At 40.6% G+C, this 23,015-nt stretch overlaps 1 protein-coding gene across 1 annotated transcript; it reads left to right on the plus strand.

Annotated features, from left to right (window-relative positions):
• Window positions 1-1,674: 1,674 nt before the first annotated feature.
• Window positions 1,675-19,926, plus strand: EIF2S3 (eukaryotic translation initiation factor 2 subunit gamma). The gene is made up of 12 exons (XM_051827633.2): window positions 1,675-2,325; window positions 2,852-2,915; window positions 3,819-3,946; window positions 4,032-4,153; window positions 5,818-5,912; window positions 7,156-7,314; window positions 9,510-9,644; window positions 11,316-11,410; window positions 11,795-11,939; window positions 13,728-13,897; window positions 15,686-15,858; window positions 18,502-19,926. Exons 1-12 carry the CDS (start codon window positions 2,218-2,220, stop codon window positions 18,563-18,565), a joined length of 1,458 nt encoding a protein of 485 aa, XP_051683593.1. The 5' UTR covers window positions 1,675-2,217; the 3' UTR covers window positions 18,566-19,926.
• Window positions 19,927-23,015: the final 3,089 nt, after the last annotated feature.

Consider the following 23,015-nt stretch of genomic DNA (forward strand, 5'->3'; position numbering starts at 1 on the left):
AATCCAGGTCTCTCACGTGAATGACAGGAACCCAACTACTTGAGCCATTGCTGCTGCCTCCCAGAGTCTGCATTAGCAAGGAACCAGTACCAGGAGCTAGAGCTGGAGCTGGGAGTTGAACCCCGGTACTGTGATGTGCAACATGGGCATCCTAACCAGCAGTTTAACCACTAGGCTGAGCGTATACGAATTTATTTGGTATTTAGCTCCTTCATTTCACATTCAAGATAGTTATACTAGGCAAGTGAAAAGCATGCAGGTGACAAAAGTGCCCTGGAGTGAGACAGTGGTGGTGGTTCCACCTCTTTGTGAATATACTAAAAGCCGGTTGGTTGCACACTCATACATACTTGGCTCTGAATCCCAGCTCTGGTACTTTGAGTATGTTATTCAGATGTTCAAGTTCTCAGTTCCCTCATATGTAAAATGCAATTAATGCTATTTATCTCATTGGATTGTTGTGAGGATTAACAAAGTTAATACTTGTTTAGCTGATGCCAATTAATAAAAATATCCTATGTTTTTACTTCCAATAAGTTTCTGGTGATGAAGCATATTATAGTACATTTATTGTCAAACGGATCTTTTAATTAAGATATAATTTGTGTATCCAAAGACACATTCTGCTAAACTGTACAATTCAATCAGCTTTGAGTATATTCGCAAAGATGTGGAACTGCCACTGTCTAACTGCAGAGCACTTTCATCACCTCAACGCTTCTGAATCGCTAGTACAACTATTTTGAATGTAAGGTAAACACCAAATAAACGTCCACACAAATGCATATTTCCACCATCACTTAACCAATGAATGCACTTATTGAAACATAACTTCCTGGAGGCAGCTGAGGCATAGCAGGTAAAGCTGCCACCTGCGATGCAAGAATCCCACAAGGGCTCCGGTTAAAGTCTCAGCTGCTCCACTTCCAATCCAGCTCCCTACTATGGCCTGGAAAAGCAGTAGCACGTGGCTCAAGTCCTTGGGCCCCTGCACCCACGTGGGAGACCCAGAAGAAGCTCCTGGCTCCTGGCTTTGGATCGGCACAGCTCTGCCATTTGGGGAGTGAACCAGTGCATGGAAGACCTCTCTCTCTGTGCCTCTGGCTCTCTGTACCTCTGCCTTTCAAATAAATAAATAAACCTTAAAAAATATAACTTGCTATGTTAGGTACTGTACCTAAAACTGAGGTGATTTTTATAAAACATGTATTTATGTTTAAGTTATTTATTCGATGAACACAGTTAACCTAAATTCTTATTTACCTTTCCCAACATTTTTTCTAGTTAGGAACGCATAGCTGTTATAACAGAAAATTTGTATATAAATGTATGGAGAACAAAAGTCACTTCTTTTTAACGCAGGAAACACGATAAAAAAAAAATAAAGGGAACATGCTAAGAAAACCTCAAAGATCTTTAAAATTAAAGTACCGATTTATCGGTAATCCATTGAAGAAGTTTATTTCCTGCATCCACTTTTTTTTTGTTTAAGCTAACTTTGGACGCTTTTACGACACCCAGCTTCAATCTGATAGTAAATACACTTTGAAAGTACCCTAGCATCGCTAAGGACCACTTCCCCGGCCCTTGAAACCGCTCTCTGGGAAGAAGCTATAAACTAGGCTATTGCCAGCCCTGCGCTTCACCAAACCTCCACGCGAGGGCGTTCTTGCCGCCGCGCGCCGCCAGGGGCCGTGCGGGGACGTGAGCGTGGCGAGCGCACATGCGGCTTCTTCCTGGTTGAGTCCCGTCCAAGTCAAGCGCTAGTTCCCAGAGGATCTCGCTTTACTGACAGAAGCAGAATTTTTTTTTTAAAAAAAGAGAGAAGATAAAAAGGGACTACTTCCTCCTGCTGCTCTCACACCCCAGCTAAGAGGCGCAGGTTCCGGGAGTCTCTTTCGGCCACCCCCACAGGAAACGGAAGTGGCTTCTCCCTTGTCTGCGCGCGCGTCCCGTTGCCGCGCAGAGGGCCTTTTTCTGGGAGCTGCCCTCAGCGTTGCCTGCGCAGATATCTAACATGTTTGCGGCAGAAAGATTCCAAAACGTTGTCCTGTGATTTTTTTGTAAGCCTTCCGGTAGGCACTGTGAAAGTTCAGGCAGGGAGAGGTACAAGTAGGGCGGCCATTACTGCGGCAGTCATCCTTTTTTTCCGAGCGTGGACCCTAGTCGGCCCGCCTTACTCGGCTTCTCCGCCCCGCACAGGGACCTTGTACTGTCATGCGGCTGCCGGGGCAACTTCCTTCCTCTCCGGGCAAGATGGCGGGGGGCGAAGCTGGGGTGACTCTGGGGCAGCCACATCTTTCTCGGCAGGATCTCGCCACGTTGGTGAGCTTTCGCTTTGGGAGGACTTGGGAGAGGGAATGGCCCGGCCTCCCGGGAGGCGTTGGGACAAGGCAGTTCGTGGCTGGTGGGAGCGTGGATTTAGGAGGGAGCTCCGGGGGCTGGCGCCGTGAGCCACCTGCATGCACCTCGTCCAGTCTGCGAACTGGATGTGGGTTTCAGATGGCGGGATCTCGGGCTCTTGAAGGACTTGGCTAAGCCTTAGTGTTAAATGTCATTAAGGTGTTCACCTCTGAAAGTCTGGGGTGGAGGTCTCTCCACTGTCCTCGGTGCTAATGTTCCGAAGCTCAAGAGCCTCCTGCCTCCACGTCTCCCACAGTGAGTGGAGATATCGCCCGTTGTGTAATGATGAAGGGTCCTTAGTGCTTCCCAACCATCAGAGTGCAAGATTTCTTATACAGGAAGAGCGCTTTTCGAAGTAGGGATTATACAGGTGGTGGTGAGCTATAGTTGGCAATTGTAAGTCAATGTCTGATGTGCAGTGTTTGAAAATAAATCTGGTTTGTTGCAGGATGTTACCAAGTTGACTCCACTTTCACACGAAGTTATCAGCAGGCAAGCCACAATTAACATAGGTAAGATAAGAATAACCTAGAGAGCAGACTTCATCTCCAGCGAGTCATTTTAACCTGTCTTTTTATGTAGTTACATGGACAGTCTGAGGATTCAGGTATTCAAGAAAAGGTGTTGAGCCCGTGTGAGCAGAGCACCTGCTAGACTCTTGGGAAGCAACGCATTTTCGCTCCTATCTAGCTCATAGGCTAGGTGAAGACATGAAGACTTAAATAGCATAAGGCGCTATGTAGTCATGTTTAATGGAGTTTAAGGAGGACGTGAAAATGTGGCTGTACCTGTCACACTGGGTTATTCCAAGGGCAGGGCTTAGGGAAGTTTTATTTGATATATAAGCTATGATTAAGTATTTTTTTCCCTCTTAATTGGCACTTAGAAATTGAGAAGTTATGTTGACTGGATGTCAATTTTGGACATTTTGAAAGTCTGTATAAGCAACGCAGTAAAACCTAGTTGAAAGTAAGACTCTACCATGAAGCTATAAAAAAGTTACAAAATGGGAGCTATCCTTGACATCATTCCTGTAATTAAACTTGTGTTTTTTCTTGTTTTCATTAATTCCTTTTTGTCTTCTTACGACTCATCATGCCTATTTACTTCTCTGGAAATGCTGGAACACTTGTTGGTATAATAAGTATTTCTTATTTTAAATGAAAGCAGCCTTTATTTTATTAAAAACAAATAGATAAGGTTGTTAGTTACATGGAAAATTCCCTTCAGTTCTGTAATCAGAATAAGTTTTTAGTAGAAACGTTTGTGTGGATGAAAAATTGAAGTCACTGTTGGTTTTACATTAACATTTACTGTGAATTATAGCTTTGAGTTTTCTACTCTTAACACTATTTGAAAAAATACTTGGTGTAATTGAATGCACATGTGTTAATTTTTTTGTACTTTGTCTATAGGTACAATTGGTCATGTAGCTCATGGGAAATCCACAGTTGTAAAAGCTATTTCTGGAGTCCATACTGTCAGGTTCAAAAATGAACTAGAAAGAAATATTACAATCAAGCTGGGATATGCTAATGCTAAGGTGAGTTGTGTACTGTGTAACTAAGAACTATGTAATTGTTGTGCAGAGAACAAACCCAAAACTTGCTTTCCATTGAAACTTTTAGATTTACAAACTTGATGACCCAAGTTGTCCTCGGCCAGAATGTTATCGATCATGTGGAAGTAGTACACCTGATGAGTTTCCTACGGACATTCCAGGCACCAAAGGGAACTTCAAATTAGTCAGGTGACTTCTTCTATGCTAAAAATGCTTTATGGTTTTTATCTTATACTGTCTGTGCTTTGGGCCTTTTGAAATATTTAATTGAAAATTTTAAACAGTAACTATAACTGCTGAATGGCTTTATTTTTCCATTTTTATTTTACTGCCTATAATGATTTGAAGTCAAATATTAAAATACTTATATTCAGGTTCTCTAAACCAAAAGTAGCAAAGAAGCCAAATTGAGTGGGGGGAACACAACTTTTCTTGGATTTAAAGGATTCTTTTTTCTAGGCTTTCTAAATTTCTTTTAAGCCGTGTTGTTTCTGTTTATTCAATAAAAGAGAAAGCTATTCTGAATTACTTGTTTAAAACACACTGACTTGCTCCTTACCTTATCTTCCTGAGTATGATTGCATGTCCTTGTTCTGTCTCAGAGAGTGCTGGCATCTGTCTGGTGCTGGTTCCTTGCTCTACAGGGAAATTTTAGATCAGAAACAGGACTAGATGTAAGGGTAGGGAGGGCATGACTGAAGAATTCAGCAGTAATCAGGATCAGTATTGTGATGCAGTTTTTAAAAAAAGAAATGCAAAAATTTTTGATGAAAAGAATGTCAATTTTTTTTAAGATTTATTTATTTATTTGAAAGACAGAGAGGCAGAGGTGAGAGGTCGTCTGTCTGCTGGTTTACTCCCCAATTGACTGCAATGGCTGGAGTGGTGACGATCTGGAGCCAGGAGCCAGGAGCCCCTTCTGGGTTTCCCACATGGGTGCAGGGGCCCAAGGACTTGGGCCATCCTCCACTGCTTTCTCAGGGCATAGCAGAGAGCTGGATCGGAAGTGGAGCAGCCGGGACTTGAACCGGCGCCTAAATGGGATGCCGGCACTGCAGGTGGCAGCTTTACCCACTATGCCACAGCGCCGGCCCCAGAATTTTCAATAAAAGCACAGTTAATATTACTTAGATTTTTCTCTTGCTTCCACATTCCTTTTTTAATTTGTTTTTGCTCAGTATAGCATTGTAACTGATCCTGTTTTTGTTTAAAATTTTGGTGTCTTGTTCATTATGGATTTTTTTGTACTTTTTTTTTTTAAAGAAAATTGAATTTAAATATGTAAAATTTAAATTTAAATATGCAGCTTGAATACTGAGGGTGTTTTATTTGACATTTTGAGAGTGACACACTTGTCTCCATTTGATCCTTGTCCTGGTCAGGACGCACAGACTTGCTCAGTTAGTAAATATTTTCAGCTTTGCTGGGCATAGAGTCTCTGTTCCAGGCACTCCATTATAGGATGCAGGTGTCCCCAAGCAGCATCTTAACTGCTGTGCCAATTGTCCACCCCTAACATGCATTTTCTAGGTCATTAAGTTTTGGTTTTCAAAACAATGACATTTCCAGTATAACTTCAGATACCATTATTCTGTGCCATATTCACTTTGGATGTGGCAGTTTCTGTTTCTGCAGTTATTTTTCACATAGCTCATTTCATTTGCTTTGTGATGATCTACAGTGATTTTACTCTCAGCCAGGAATCTTTATTTCTAAACTCTGGAAACCAAATCCATGCAAGCATTTTACAGACCTAAGAATTGTTTGCTAAGTGATTTAAATTTAGGAGATCGATAACTTGCATGTTTAATTACTGATTGATCCTGAGACTGACTGTTGTTTTGAATCGGTAGACATGTTTCCTTTGTTGACTGTCCTGGCCATGATATCCTGATGGCTACTATGCTGAACGGTGCAGCAGTGATGGATGCGGCTCTTCTGTTGATAGGTGAATACATCCCAGTTGGACAAATCAGTGCGGGACAATCGGGCTGGAATATTTCAAGGGGACCTAAGGCCTTTCAGAGCCATATCCATTACCTATGGGTGACGTGAATGGGAAGTAACACATCATCTAGGATGACATCCCTACTTACCCAGCTGTCACAAAATATTAAACAAGATAGTCCTGAGTCTGATGGTTTCTGAGAATTCTTAAGATAGTATCCCCTCCAAAAAAGAAAAAAAGAATCAATAATACATTTTCTCTGTTTATGTCACATGAGATGATTTATTAGTTTTAAATTTATATGTAAAAGTATGTGTGGGGGGATTTTTCTCTCTGAGCTGTCTACTTGTAGATGTATAATGATTTTATTTAAATGTAAATATCATTCATAAAAAGTGCTAAAGTCTAGGCCTGAGTGGGGTTTTCAAAGCTTAGGTTTGTGCTTCCTTTGTCCTGTGAGCTGTCAAGAGATTATGCTGCAGTGGTATGTAAGTTTTTAAAAGCATGTCAGAGAATATAGTACAGAACACCTGAACATTGCTTCTTGGAGAGGGTGATTGTTAAAGTGTTCAGGAAAACCTGTCTCTGTTGGCTGTCTTCACAGTGTTCTTTCCTCTGTTTATAGAGGAACAGTCTATGGTAGTTAAAATTCGTTGACAGTATTAAGTGTCTTTCCCTCCTAACTTTTGCCTCAGGAATTTGACTCAGCCAGAACATCTCTGAGAGCCAGAGGGCTATCTCTAATGCTAAAGCAAAAAGCTGACTTTAAGAAGCAGCCAAACCTGTTGATTCCAGGCTTCATAGGATCAAGAATGGGAGCCAGAAGATCAGGAGGCTGCAGTGAATGCTGGCTGAGAGTGAAGCAGGGCCAGAAGGTGGATGCTTGAGGACTTTTGCTCGAGCAGGCTAGAATATTCTTAAGTCTCTCATTTAGATGTAAGCCTTTTTTGGGTGGTGGTAGCAAAATATACACATTATCTAAACCACCATTTTAGCCCTTCAAAGTGTACAATTCAGTAGCATTGAGTGCATTCACGATGTTGTACAGTGTAGTGCTTGCAGTATCACCACTATCTAGTATTAGAGCTTGTTCATGACCAAAGGAAATCCCATGCGCGTTAAGCAGTCACTCCCCATTCCCTGTTCCTCCTAGCTACCGATAATCTGCGTTCTATCTGTAGATTTTCCTGTTCTGGAATTTCCAGCCATACTTAACGCATCTTTTTTGTCATTCATCAACCAGCTGGTAATGAATCTTGCCCTCAGCCTCAGACTTCCGAACACCTGGCTGCTATAGAAATCATGAAACTGAAGCATATTTTGATTCTACAAAATAAAATCGATTTAGTAAAAGAAAGTCAGGCAAAAGAACAGTATGAACAGATCCTTGCATTTGTACAAGGTAAGCCAGAATATTTAATATATCTATAAATCACTGAGAGGCATTTAATCCAGATAACAGATGTTAAAATAGCTTTTTTTTTTTTTTTTAAATATATAAAGATTTATTATTTTGAGAGAGTGGGAGAGACAGAGAGCTCTTCCAACTGGTGATTCACTCCCTAGATAGCTACAACAGCCAAAACTGGCCCAGGCTGAAGCCAGGAGCCAGGAGTTTCTTCCTAGTCTCCCACGTGGATAGCAGGGGCTCAAACATTTAGGTCATTTTCTGCTGCTTTCCCAGGCCATTAGCAGGGAGCTAGATCGTAAGTGGAGCACTCCGGACATGAACTGGTGCTCATATGGGATGCTGGCATTGCAGGCAGCCACTTCACCCACTAGACCACAGTGATGGCCCCATAAACTAGCTTTTTTATATATATATATTTATTTTTATTTTTTATTTGAAAGAGTTATAGAGAGAGATAAAGACAGAGAGGTCTTCTACTCCCCAGATGGCCGCAATGGCTGGAGCTGCACCGATCCGGAGCCAAGAGCTTCTTCTGGGTCTCCCACGTGGGTTCAGGGGCCCAAGGACTTGGGCCATCTTCTACGATGCCAGTGCTTCAGGCCAGGGCGGTAACCCGCTGCCCCATAAGCTAGCTTTTAATATAATAGATGATCTAAAATCAGATAAGCTTACAGGTTTTAAGCCTTTTTTCTCTACCTACCACTTGTTGGTCTGTAACTAGTGAAAGCTATGTTAAAAAAAAAATCTTCAGTGATAGTAAAATGAATAAAAGCTTTAAAAAAAAATCTTATTTACTGAACAAATATTTTCAAAATTACAAGTGATAGTGATTTAAAGTGTCCTTTTTGTAGCAGCTTGCTTTTTATTTCAGAGAAGACATCTGCATTTTATTGTTAATATTTGATTGTCTCTTAGCTTTGTTTTTCTCCCTTTTTTAAAAACTTGTTTAAGATTTACTTGTTTATTTGAAAGAATTAGAGGGAGAAAGAGATCAATCTTCTATCTGGTGATTCATCCCTAAAATGGCTGCAATGGCTAAGGCTAGACCAGATCAAAGCTAGGATCCAAGAGCTTTATCTGGGTCTCCCACATGGGTGCAGGAGCCCAAATACTTGGACCATCTTCCACTGCTTTCCCCAGGCCATTAGCAGAAGCTGGATTGGAAGTGGAGCAGTGGAGACTTGAACCGATTCCCAGATGGGGTGCCGGCATCAGTGGGTGGCTTTACCTGCTACATCACGATGCTGGCTCCTGTTTTTCTCCTTAACTTTCAATAAACCCAGTTGAATTGTGAAAAAAGAAAAGTCATTTTGATTAAAATATAATTATACTCCTTTCTCTCTGTCTCTCTCTCTCACTGTCCACTATGCCTGTCAAAAAAATAAAATAGCCAGCGCCGCGGCTCTCTAGGATAATCCTCCACCTTGCGCCGCCGGCGCACCGGATTCTGTCCCGGTTGCCCCTCTTCCAGGCCAGCTCTCTGCTGTGGCCAAGGAGTGCAGTGGAGGATGGCCCAAGTGCTTGGGCCCTGCACCCCATGGGAGACCAGGAGAAGTACCTGGCTCCTGCCATCGGATCAGCGTGGTGCGCTGGCCGCAGCGGCCATTGGAGGGTGAACCAGCGGCAAAGGAAGACCTTTCTCTCTGTCTCTCTCTCTCACTGTCCACTCTGCCTGTCAAAAAATAATAATAATAATAATAATAATAAAATAGAATTATGTTTCTTTCATTTGTTTGAATAGCTTGTTTGACATATAATTAATAAGAAGCAAATGTTATGTGTGCCAACAGTCTGGGACTAGCAGAGTCTAATAATTTTATCTTGATATTTATTGGGGAATTAATTACATGTTATCAAAAATTTTTTCAACTAATAAAATATTCTTTCCCAGGAGTGTATTTATTTCTTTGAACACTTTTCATGATTTTACTACATTAACTATATCTGTTAATATAATTTTACACTTTTTCCCTTAAAAGAAATGGAATTCATTTTCAGGAATAAAAACAGTGATAGAAAATTGCCATCTTTCTAAACAGGATTTTCACTTTCTGCTTGTTGCTGGCATTTGTGTGAGGATGTTGGTGCCTCTACTTTAGTAATCTCAGGTTTTTTTATGTAACAGAGGTGTGGAGTAAGTTTTGTGAAAATGAAGATGTTTGATCTTTCTGTAATTTGTCATTTAGGTACAGTAGCAGAAGGAGCTCCCATTATTCCAATTTCTGCTCAGCTGAAATACAATATTGAAGTTGTCTGTGAGTACATAGTAAAGAAAATTCCAGTACCCCCACGAGATTTTACTTCAGAGCCCCGACTTATAGGTAAGTGGTATGAGACACCTTTAACTCTTTAGTCTTTGCCACATTGGTGATTCCCTCTTTAAGGGTGTTACTTTCCTCTTTCTGCAGAGATTATAATAAATCCCTAATGTTTTCTTGAAATCTTACTAATTGTCAGATTATATTGACCTTGGTGGATGAGGAGCAGAGTCCTGACTATAGTAGGAACTGCTAACATATTGCATAACTTACTATGTAATGTGTGATCAAGATGGAGTAATCTAGTATTCTCTACGGAATTATAATGCTTAGAGATACTAGCACTTTGATACAAAGGATTTCATTGTACTGTTAATGAAGAACCAATATTAGTGTAATTTGATCATCCAAGCTTGTGATTCCTATGTGGGAATGTAAGGGCCTTTTTTTTTTTTTTTTAAAGATTTATTTATTTATTTATTTCAAAGGCAGAGTTACAGAGAGGCAGAGGCAGAGAGAACGAGAGAGGTCCTCCATCCAGTATGCATTCCCCAGATGGCTGAATCGGCCAAAGCTGGGCTGATCCAAAGCCAGGCGCCAGGAGCCTCCTCCAGCTCCTCGATGCGGGTGCAGGGGCCTAAGGATTTGGACCATCTTCTACTGCTTTCCCAGGCTATTGCAGAGAGCTGGATCGGAAGGGGAGCAGCTGGGACTTGAACCGGCGCCCATATGCGGTGCTGTGCTGTAGGCAGGGGCTTTACCTGCTGTGCCGCAGCGCAGGACCCAGGGGCCTTTTCAAAGCAGATCTTTGAGCCCCTTGCGGGTTTGTTAGACTTGTGTGTCTTTGGTGGGAAATGTTCTCTGGAGTGACCTAAGTGCAGGCTACCATAGTCCTAGAGTTGTTTTGTTTTATGGTTGTAAAACTAACACATTATTTAATATGAGCAGAGGAGAGGTATGTAAAGAAAATGTCCATAGGCTCCCTACCTTTCAGTTCCAGTCCCTTAACCCTGAAATAGTTAATATGTAAAGATTTATTTATTTGAAAAGCAGAGTTACAGAGAGGCAGAGAGAGGAAAGTTTGCTATGGCCTAGCTGGACTGATCCGGAGCCAGGAGCCAGGAGCCAGGAGCTTCTTCCAGGTCTCCTACGTGGTTGCAGGGGCTCAAGGACTTGGGCCATCTTCTACTGCTTTCCCAGGCCATAGCAGAGAGCTGGATCAGCAGTGGGGCAGCTGGAACTTGAACCGGCGCGCACATAGGATGCCAGAATTTCGGGCGGCGGCTCTACCTGCCACACCACAGTGCCGGCCCCCTTCCCATATCTCTTAAATTGTGTATAGGTTACTTATACCTAATACAGTATACTTGGTATGCAAGTAAACTTTATGCTCTGTTATTTAGGGAGTAGTGACCAAAAAAAATCTGTACATGTTTATACAGTTGCAAATGTTTTTTCTAGAATAGTTTCTCTACTTGGTTGAACATTAACAGCTGCATGATACTCTGTAGTGCACATATACCCTAGTATACCATGTATTCATGAATTTTCAAGTTACTTTTCCCACCATACAGCTGTAGTTAGCATTGAAGTAATAATAGATTTTGTTAGAAAGTCATCCCTTTGTTATAAATTTTATGTGGCTACTGTTTTAGAAAAGTTAACTTGGAAGATGCTGTTTCTTCTAGAGTTAAAATGGACAGAATTGGCTTTAATTTGTTTTATTTTTTCCAGTAATTAGGTCATTTGATGTCAACAAACCTGGTTGTGAAGTTGATGACCTTAAGGGGGGAGTAGCTGGTGGTAGTATTCTAAAAGGAGTATTAAAGGTAAATGAGTTTTGATTGTTGTGTTTTTGTTTTGTGCTGTTTTATTTTGCTCTTGCGTTAATCAGAAAGAAGTGTGGAGAGTTGAAAATATTCTTTTGTGCTGCCTAGTTTGTTTACTATAAATGTCTTTTGAATGTGTCTGACATCTAAATTTATAGGCTTCTTTTGAGTGTGGAGCACACTCTGTTTAGTGACTGGCTTCTTGGGTGGTAGGTAGGTAACAGTTGGGTGGTTCTGATTTGGAGGCTATCTTCCACAGTCTTTTGTGGTTTTTAAAACAGTGCTTTTTGAAATCGAGGAAGCATTCAATTTTCTGCTCTTCCTGTTAGAACGTTTGATAGTTGTGTTCCACAGTAATTCTAAGTACTGATGATATGTTTACAGGTGGGCCAGGAGATAGAAGTTAGACCTGGCATTGTTTCCAAAGATAGTGAAGGAAAACTCATGTGTAAACCAATCTTTTCCAAAATTGTATCACTTTTTGCGGAGCATAATGATCTTCAGTATGCTGCTCCAGGCGGTCTTATTGGTAAGTACTTTCCTCTTATCCCTTTTTCTTTTGAATTTTTTGATATTAATGGTACTTTACATGGGAAATGAATTACTCAGAAAGGTAGAAATGTTTAATTGGTATTTCTCAATAATTGAATGATGTGAGGGAAATATTCATGTGGTTAAGCTTTTGATATTAGGTTATAAAATGCTTTTGTGTATTTGTAAAAGTTTTAAATGTAAAGAATACGTTTTGGCACTTGTCCTAGCAGTTAAAATGCTGTTTACACTCCCTTGTCCCATGTCAAAGTGCTTGTGTTTGATTCCTGGCTCTAGCTTCTTGCTAATGCAGATCCTGGAAGGCAGCATGGTTCCTGCCACCCATGTGGGGGACTTGAAATGAATTCCTGGCTCCCCAGCTTTAGCCCCTGCCAGCCACTTGGCCCAAGGTACTCAGGGGCATTTGGGGAGTGAACCAGCAAGTAGGAGTTCTCTATTTGCCTCTCAAATACATAAATAAATAAATTTTATGCCACAGAAGCCAGGGCTGGGCCAGGCTGAACCCAGGAGCCTGGAACTCCATCCAGGTCTCCTATATGGGTGGCAGAGCACAAGTACATGGGCCATCATCTGCTGCCAGCATTAGCAGGGAGCTGGATCAGAAGTGGAGCAGCTAGGACTCAAACCGGGGTTCATGTTGGGATGCCAGCTTTGCAGGTGGCGGCTTAGCCCACTGCGCTGCAGTGCTGGCTCCAGTAACTCCTTTTTAGCAATAACAAAATAAGTATTATGACCTGGCATTTGAAATACCTAATTACTTATTTTTTTGTCTATACAGTTTTGGAGTAGAGAATGATTGCTTTATGTACAAGTATGTTTTGCAAATAGAAAGTCATCTATAAATGTCAGTTTAATGATGTCAGATGATATTTACACAGAGATGGGAATAATAGAAAAGTTACATTATATAGGGATTGCTGAAATAAGGATTTTCCACTCTCTTACAACTTAGTGTATTACTCAATATCCAGAAAAAGGCAGCATTCAGTAAGAATTGTAACTTGGGATGAAAAAAAAAGAATATTCGATAAAGTAGTTTATTCTTCACCAAACAAGTTGGTTGTCTGGTTTTTGCCTATATAATTCATTTTTCCATTCTGTCCTGTGATTAAGACTTTACTGCATACAATTTTATTTTATATTTTTTTCCAAATAAAGAAACTCTGGAAACTTCTTTTTTCTTATTAAATTTAGATTATGAAACTCTTGAAACATAATACTGTAATGATAACCTCCATATAGCCACCACTTAGCTTCAGCAGTTATCACCACTTTGCCAGTCTTGCTTCATCTATTTGTTTTCCTTCTCTCTAAGACACACAGTTAAAATATTTTGAAGTGAGTCTCAGGAATTGTGTATGAAGTCTTCAAGCTGTCTTTTTGATCAGCATTCTAGGGGGAAAATGGCATAAAAATATTCTGCAAACTACTCACTAGTTTTGTGTCTTTTCCATGTTCATTGAGTATATTCAGACTCACTTTAAGGTAGTTATTTATTTGCCCTTTGTTTAGAATTTGAATAGAGAGAACCTTTTTGTTCTCATTTGTGCAATGAAACAGTGACTTTACAGTTGTTTCTTTAAGTAAAATGCGTATTTTACTCTGCCTTTGTACCTATTATGTAAGTGTGAAAATATAAGTATATATCAAAATGTATAGATATATGCTGTGCTTATTTGACTTAGATTTTGGGGGAAATAATTCCCTTTATAGGTATTTTAGGAAATAAAGTGCTGAACTATATATACATTATTTTATGTACTAGGAGTTGGAACAAAAATTGACCCTACTTTGTGCCGTGCTGACAGAATGGTGGGACAGGTGCTTGGTGCGGTTGGAGCTTTACCTGAAATCTTTACAGAATTGGAAATTTCATATTTCTTGCTTAGACGCCTTCTAGGTGTACGCACTGAAGGAGACAAGAAAGCAGCGAAAGTAAGTGCTTTTTATAATTACTGTTTCAAAAAAGGTGACTGTGTTGTTAAAATCTATTTTGAGTTTTATTCTTTTACAGTTAACATGAAAATTTTAAAAAGGTAAATAAACTTGGCTTTGCAAAAATTGAAAACTTCTATATGGCAATCAGTTTAAGGTAAAAACAAAGCAAAAAACAGTATTTGTATCATATATAACATGACATACTATTGCTAGCATCCATATTTTTTTTAAGATTTATTTATTTGGAAGGCATTTACAGAGAGAGATCTTCCATCTGCTGGTTTACCCCCGAAATGGCTGCACCTGCCAGGGCTATTGCAGACAGAAGCCAGGAGCCAGAGACTGCATCCTAGTCTCCCATGTGGGTCGCAGGGCTCAAGTATCGGGGCCATCTTAGGCTGCCTTCCCAAGAGCATTAGCAGGGAGCTGAATCAGATGCGGAACATCAAGGACTTGAACCATGGTGCTCCGATGTGAGATGCTAACATTGCAGGCAGCAGCTTAACACGTTGAGCCACGATGCCAGCCCTGACATGAATTTATTTATTTATTTCGATGTCTCAGTAAAAACAGTTTGACAGCATCTCCTGCTCCCCTTTCCATTTTGGAAGTTTTATGCTGTGAGCCTGTACAGGTTGAGCATCCCTAATCAAAAAAATCCAAAATGCTCTAAAGGCCAAAATTGTTTGAATGCTGACAGGATGTCACAAGTGGAACATTCCACGCCTGACCTGTGAGGGGTCGCATTCAGAACACATGTGCATTTGAACTCAAGTCATGTCCCCTAGGTACCTCCTTATGTATCTGCAGATATTCTGAAATCTACAATACTTCTGGAGGTGAGCATTTCAGATGAAGGATATTCAACCTGTATACAAGTTCTTCAGAATTTTAAGAGGTTCTATGCTGTGGCTTCTGACTTAATTTTTAAAGGTGGATCTTATATACATTCAATGAATGCCAGATAAACCCGTTTGTCACCTTTAGAGTATATGAGGGTACTTCAGAAAGTTCATGGAAAATGGAATCAAAAGATAAGCTTATGCTGGCGCCGCGGCTCAGTAGGCTAATCCTCCACCTTGCGGCGCCGGCACACCAGGTTCTAGTCCTGGTCGGGGCACCGGATTCTGTCCTGGTTGCCCCTCTTCCAGGCCAGCTCTCTGCTGTGGCTAGGGAGTGCAGTGGAGGATGGCCCAAGTGCTTGGGCCCTGCACCCCATGGGAGACCAGGAGAAGTACCTGGCTCCTGCCATCTCTCTCACTGTCCACTCTGCCTGTCAAAAAAAAAAAAAAAAAAAAAAAAAGCTTACCTTGATGCAGATGAAATCCATATGTAGTTTTGTTTTTCAGATTTTTATTTTATTTATTTAAGAGAGAGAATTACAGACAGAGAGAGGAAGAGACAGATCTTCCATCTGCGAGTTCACTCCCCAAATGGCTTCAATGGCTGGAATCGGGCCAATCTGAAGCCAGGAGCCAGGAGCTTCTGCTGGTTTTTCCCACGTTGGTGCAGGGGCCCAAACTCTTGGGCCATCTTCCACTGCTTTCCCAGGCCACAGCAAGAGCAGGATTGGAAGAGGAGCAGCCGGGACACGAACCGAACCAGTGCCCATATGGGATTCTGGCACAACAGGCGAAGGCTTAGCCCACTACACCACAGCGCCTGCCCCCATACATAGTTTTTAAACAATACACAATTGCAAAAGTAATTGATAAATTGCCACTTATTTGTGGAAAATACTTCTTTGATTTTTGAAATTTATTTTTTCACAATTTATTTCCCTAGGTACAAAAGCTGTCTAAGAATGAAGTGCTCATGGTGAATATTGGATCCCTGTCCACAGGGGGGAGAGTCAGCGCTGTCAAGGCTGATTTGGGCAAAATTGTTTTGACTAATCCTGTATGCACAGAAGTAGGAGAGAAAATTGCCCTTAGCCGAAGAGTTGAGAAGCACTGGCGGTAAGTTTATTAGCCTTTGCCACTGTCTAGTAAAAAAAAGCCACAATTTCCTCAAAGTTCTTGGTGGTGTACACATAACCTAACATACCCTAACAGTTACTGTTCCTTTAAGTCTGAAGTAGTTGGATGACTTTGCAAACCATTTCCAGTCTTGATTTGCATTCCTGTATTTTAGTCTTATAAATCACAACAATTGGCGTCCCTTCCTCTTAAGACACAATCTGTGCAAAAACTAATTAATATTTCCAATCTTTGACTTTTAACAACTTTATTTAGGATTAATTTCAAATTTAACAGGAAGATTGCAAGAATTGTACAGATACATACACACATACATGTTCATATATGTAAACATTTTCTGAAGTGCTTAAAGAATTATCTTTGATCTCAGTGTATATTTCCTAAAAATAAGGATATTATCATGTATCTACTTCAAGGCACTTAACATTGATTAATATTGAAGTCTACAGTCTATATACCATTCTTATCACTTATCCCAATGATATTCTGTTTCTCCAGTCTAGAATCAGGCATTGCATTTAGTTTTCATGTCTGTTTCATTTCTAATCTAAAATTTGTCCAGCCTCTTTGTCTTACTTGACATTGGTAGTTTTGCAGCATATGAGCTAGTTACTTTGTAGGCTGTTCTCATTTTGAGTTTGTCTGATGGCTTGGACACCTAAGATTAAATGCAGAGCATCCGTGCTTGGCAGGAATATTTACCTGAGTATCAGAGCCACGGGTGACGGTAATCAGACTGCTTATCCTTTTTCATCATGTGGTCAAGATACTATAATTTCTTTGCTCTGTAGTTCTTTCACCCTCTGAGGAGACCCTTTGAGTCTATACAGATAGCCTGCCACTCCTCAGATCCCAGCCTGCAGGATTTAGCCTCCACTGATTCTTCCTTGAATTGGAATTGCCTACATAATGATTGCAAAATCGTGATCCCCACTCCCCACCACTGTCTCCACCACTTCACATTTTTTTTTAAGAAAACTTATTTAATATATATAAATTTCAAAAGCACAACTTTTGTATTATAGTGGTTTTCCCCCCCATAACCACCCTCCCACCTGCAAACCATCCCATCTCCTACTCCCTCTCCCATCCCATTGTCATTAAGATTCATTTTTAATTATCTTTATATACAGAAGATCAACTTAGTATATATTAAGTAAAGAGTTTGAGAATAAGTTTTACTATTAACTCTCATAATCCAACTCTTGAGGACAGAGGCTCTGCATGGGAAGTTAGTGCACAGTGACTCCTGTTGTAAATTTAACAATTAACACTCTTATGTATGATGTCAGTGATCACCCGAGGCTCTTGATATGAGCTGCCTAGGCTATGGAGGAAGCCTTTTGAATTCACAGACTCCATGAGTATTTAGACAAGGCTATAAGCAAAGTGGAAGTTCTCTCCTCCCTTCAGAGAAAAGTACATCCTTCTTTGATGACCACTTCTTTTCACTGGGGTCCATCAAACAGAGGTCCTTCATGTAGGACACTTTTTGCCACAGTCAGATATGTGATTTTCATTGGATTTTTTAAAATATTTTTTTTATTTGATAGAAGAGTTAGACAGTGAGAGAGACAGAGAGAAAGGTCTTCCTTCCGTTGGTTCACTTCCCAAATGGCTGCTACGGCTGGTTGGCGCGCTGTGCCGATCAGGAGCCAGGTGCTTCCTCCTGGTCTCCCATGCGGGTGCAGGGGCCCAAGCACTTGGGCCATCCTCCACTGCACTCCTGGGCCACAGCAGAGAGCTGCACTGAAAGAGGAGCAACCAGGACTAGAACTGGTGCCCTTATGGGATGCCGGCACCACAGGCCGAGGATTAACCTAGTGAGCCATGGCGTCAGCCCCAATTAGAACACATTTTAAAGCTACAGATTTTTTGGGACTGCCTTATATTATAAGGCGATTCTGTCCAAATGAAATTTCAGACTTTGCTTCAAAATCAGCAAGTACACATTAAAATTCTGGAAATAAAAGAGAGCACGTCTGAATGATCATCACTTTGTTTAGAATTGAGGTTTTTATCCATGTTTAAGTAGGTTTTCTTCTGGAACCCACAGTTGAGGTAGCCGTATCCAGCCTGATCGTTGGCTAGAGCAGATGTTGAAATAGGGAGCAGAGGTTGCCACTGCTTATTGACTCCATGTTCCTCTAGTTCTTCTCTTGTTTTCCTGTACCAGCTAAGGTCATGCTGACAGCATCATGAATGTTTGGAAAGCATTGTCCAATGAGAAAAAGATACAGGGTTTATAACCTGGCCTTCAAAAAGACAAGGAAAGGATAGATAATGAGATTTTGAAAACAATCAGACTGAGGTAGTTTGGTGTATTGGCATGGCTCCTAAACTCTGTGGTAGTTCTGAAGGATTAGGGGTACTTTAATAGGATGAAGACAAGCATATTTATGGTAGTAATGGTGTTTGCTTTTCCTGTCATTCATGTTGACCAGAGCCCATTTACCTGATTCTAAAAATCTAAGAAGATAGTGTGGGTTTTCTTTATGGAGGAGCAGGCTTTGGGAACAAATTTAAATTTGAAAGATGGGCAGGTAAAGCTACTTCTATCAATTGGTTGGTCATAATGAAATGGATATAAAATTCATAATTTCTTTCATTTTCATTTTGCAGTTTAATTGGCTGGGGTCAGATAAGAAGAGGAGTGACAATCAAGCCAACAGTAGATGATGACTGAAGAATCCCAGTTAACAATACATTTGGATGAAGTTGGAATTTCTCTTACAACCTAGGGGTATATTTTCGTAGTAATACTAGGGAATTAATTTCCCAGTTCATTACCTTAGTAGGTAGCTGTAAGGTTATTCTCATTAGTTGTTGATGAAAATTTAACCTCTAGGACTGAAAAGAGTCTACAATAAATACAAAAATTGGTATGTTGGATCAGGTAAAATGATAGATTTACATTTTAGCTGAAATAATGTCAAATTTATACATCAAGGCAGGTTTGAGATGAAACTGCTACAACCAGCCTTTTTGTAGCACACATACCACTGAACCTGTTTAAAATAAAGCTTTTCATTTTTCTTTTTCATTATTCGTCTTTCAGTAGCTCCAGCCTACAGGACTGTTGTACTGGTAGAAACTTGGAGACATAAATTCTGCTTGAAGACCAGCCCCCTCCTTTTTGTCCCCGTGTTTCATTTTGCTTTATTTTTGAAATTTTGATTGGAAAAGAGATTAATAGGTTCAGATGGCATTGTCCTTAGAGGATGAATGTTCATTCCCACGGACAAGTGTCTTCTCACTCTTCCTGGACTGGAACACAGGAAATGAGAGCCAGGCGGTCTTACCCTCCTTGTAATGCCCTGAGATTATTTCTGCATTGATTAACACCTGAAACCTGGCTGTCTTCCATTGGAAATTAGTGTTCTACCAAATGATTCTACTTAAGGAGCAAAGATCATTCCAAGCCTGATTTTATTCTGCCTTCCCTAACTTTATTATGATATGATGTAGATTCTGATATTGGTAATCTTTATAGCTTTCAGGAGATAAGAGATATTAGAAAGCAAAAGGTGAATCCTTTTGGTTTTTAAGATATTTTCTGTGTCCCTGCACTTTTCCTGTGCTGTGCTTTTAAATTTTTTATTTATTTATATTTTACATCATAGGATTGTTAGAGTGGTGAGTCTCAACTGTAGCTGACATTAGAATTGCTGGAGAAGCTTTAAAAAATATGCCCCACAGAAATTCTGATTTAATTGGCATGAAGTACAATTTCTAAAACTCCCAGTATTGGGGAGAGTTGAGAAGTAGGCTTATTAAATAACAGAGTTTTGCTGAGTCTTTGTAGTCTGATAGTAAGCTTTGGTTTGCTTTTCTAAAAGTGGTATTCAGATAGGGTTTGATGCCACAGTCATATTGTGCTCTTTGGGATGTTGAAGCTGCCTTGTAGAGTTTAGAAGTTGTGGCTGTGGGTCATATATAAGATTTTAAATTTTGAGGAAATATATTAATGTCATATACTTGGTTGACTTTGAAGGGTTGTGTTGTAGCATGAGGAAAACACATTTAAATAAAACAGTTCTAAATCAAGCATTATTTTATACCTGACATGTCCCCATGTGTTTTGCAAGCATCTTCCACCAGAAATTCTGGAATAAGCTCCAAAATATTGACTGATGTACTGTAATTAATCTCAAGTCAACTGTCACTGGAAATCTGTCGCACTTAATTTCAAGCATCACATGTACTTCAACAACTTTGGGAGGCACTCTGCTTAGTGAAATGGGTATATATAGATGTGAAAACAACAAACCTATTTTTCATGGAACTGGGAGTCAGTGCTATGATTCTCAGCAAAAGGTGTACGTGGTTGAGAGTTCTACGTGTAACGTGATGTTACTGATGAACGTACGTTGCATATGTAAACCCTCTTGGCTCTACTGTCAAGGTATTTTCACTTCCCCTGCTTCCACCCTAGTCAAAGCCACCAGTGGTTTCTACCAACAATAGCCGCCTAACTCCTCCCTGCTTCTATTCTTGTCCTACTGCAGTCTGTTCCTGAAACAGTAGCCAGAGTTGGCACTTTTGTAAGAGAATGCTATGTACAACTCTATGAAAATAAATTGTGCAGTTTTGCAGAAATGAGGGACATGAAGACAGTCTAACTGTGACATCATCCAAATTATTTCCAGGTTGACCTCAAATGCTCTCTTCCATATTTTAATCCTTTTATCAAACTTCCAAAGATGTCTGTATGTTTATGTGCTTGTTTTTACAAAGGAAAAATAACTTACAGTGCAAATAATTGGACACTGAAACTGTGTGGAAATTCATTTCAGAAAAATTTGACATGATGATACTTAATGTAAAATGTATGCTTTTCTGGAAATTTTTTAACTACCAGAAAAAGCATCTGCACCTTTGAAAGATCGGTACTCATGGGGCTGGTGTTGTGGCAGGTAAGGCCGTAGCCTCAATGCCAGCATCCCATATGAGCGCCAGTTCGAGTCCCCACTGCTCCACTTCTGATCCAGCTCCCTGCTAATGTGCTTGGGAAGGCAGTGGAGAATGGTCCAAGTCCTTGGGCCCCTGCACCCACATAGGAGACCCAGGAGAAGCTCCTGATTCCTGGCTTTGGTCTGACCCTGCCCTTGGCCATTTAGGGAATGAACCAGCAGTTAGAAGATTTCTCTCACACTTTGTTTCTCCCTTTCTGTATAACTGTGCTTTTCAAATAAATAAATCTTTTTTTTTTTTTTTTTTTTTTTTAAGATTTATTTGTTTGAAAGAGAGAGACAGTACTACAAAAGAACAAAACTGGAGGACTGATGCTCTGGTGCAGTGGGCTAAACCTCTGCCTGTGGCACTGGCATCCCATATGGGTGCTGGTTCTTGTCCGGGCTGCTCCTCTTCCTATCCAGCTCTCTACTATGGCCTGGGAAAGCAGTGGAGGACAGCCCAAGTGCTTGGGTCCCTGCACCCGTGTGGGAGGCCTAGGGAGGATCCTAGCTCCTGGCTTTGGATTGGCCCAGCTCCAGCCATTGTGGCCATTTGGGGAGTGAGCAGGCAAATGGAGGACCTTTCTCTCTCCCTCTCTGTAACTGTACCTCTCAAATAAATCTTTAAAAAAAAAAAACAAAAAAAAAATTAGAGACCATTCACACATATAGATGACAAATCCATACTAAAATTTAATAAGCTAGGTTAAGCAGTGTATTGAAAGAATAATAACATTTTTATAGATTGGTAGAAAAAAGTACCTTGCAGATGTATTTGAGGTAATCCAAAGTACTTATTTATTTTAAAGATTTATTTATTTGAAAGGGAGAGACAAATCTTCCATCTACCAGTGTACTCCCCAGATGGCCACCAGTAGCCTGATCTGGGCCAGGTTGAAGCCAGGGAGCCAGGTACTCCATCTAGGTCTCCTACTTGGGTGGCAGGGACCCAGGCACTTGGGCCATTATCCACTATTTGTCCAGGCACACTAGCAGAAAGCTGGGACATGTACCAGTGCTTTGATGCAGAATGCCAGCATTGCAAGCAATGGTACAACCTACTATGCCACAACACTGGCTCCCAAAGTAATTTTTTAAAAGAATAATTTATTTATTTATTTATTTGAGTTATAGTGAGAGAAGGAGGGGTGGGAGGAGAAACCTTCCATCCACTGGTTTACTGCCCAAATGGCTGCAACAATCAGGACTTGGCCAGGCCAAAGCCAGGAGCTTCTTCCAGGTCTCCCGTATGCGTGCAGGGGCCCAAGGACTTGGACTATCTTATACTGCTTTCCCAGGTGCATTAGCAGGGAGCTGGATTGGAAGAGGAACAGCTGGGACTAGAACTAGCGCTCATATGGGATGCTGGCAGTGGCAGCTTAACCCCCTTGAGCAAAAGAACTGGCCCCAAAAGCCATTGTTTTCAGTGATGAAACATGGAGTACAGTAATAGCCTTCCATAATTCCATAAGTGGGCTAAAAATTTCAGTGGGGTTATTGTGTCATTGAAACAACTAATGAAATTCACAAGGTAGAAACTGATTGCTTTCATTTGAATGTATATTATTGTTTAATTTCTCTACTCCCATTAAATACTGGAACAAGTCAAGAATGTCAGCTACCACTTCATTTCTATAGCATTGTTTACCGGAGTGTTGGTATGATGTAAATACTGGGAATGGAAGAGACAGAACAATATTTACAGTGTGAGGTTGACCACCCAGAAACCAAATAACTTAAACTGCTAAGAGAATTGTGAAGGTGACAAAGTTCTACATAATCATGCATAATTATTGGTTTATTTATATACCTTCCCCCCATACATAAATTAAAGTGCAGTAAATGTAAACTGTCCAGGTATACAGTGAATAAGAATATATGATACGTATGAATAAAGCTAACATTTTGCTAAAAGAGTGAAAGACCTCTGCCTTTCAAATGATTTTTTTAAGATTATTTATTTGAAAGGCAGAATTACAGAGAGGCAGAGGCAGAGAAGTCTTCCATCTGTTGGTTCGCTCCCCAAATGGCCACAGTGGCTGGAGTTGCCCTGATCCAAAGCCAGGAGCCAGGAGCTTCTGAGTCTCTCTCGCAGGTGCAGGGGCCCAAGCAGTTGGGCCATCTTACACTGCTTTCCTAGGCCATAGCAGAGAGCTGGGTTGGAAATGGAGCATCCAGGAC

This window comes from Oryctolagus cuniculus, chromosome X (assembly GCF_964237555.1).
Source record: "Oryctolagus cuniculus chromosome X, mOryCun1.1, whole genome shotgun sequence".
NCBI lineage: Eukaryota > Metazoa > Chordata > Mammalia > Lagomorpha > Leporidae > Oryctolagus > Oryctolagus cuniculus.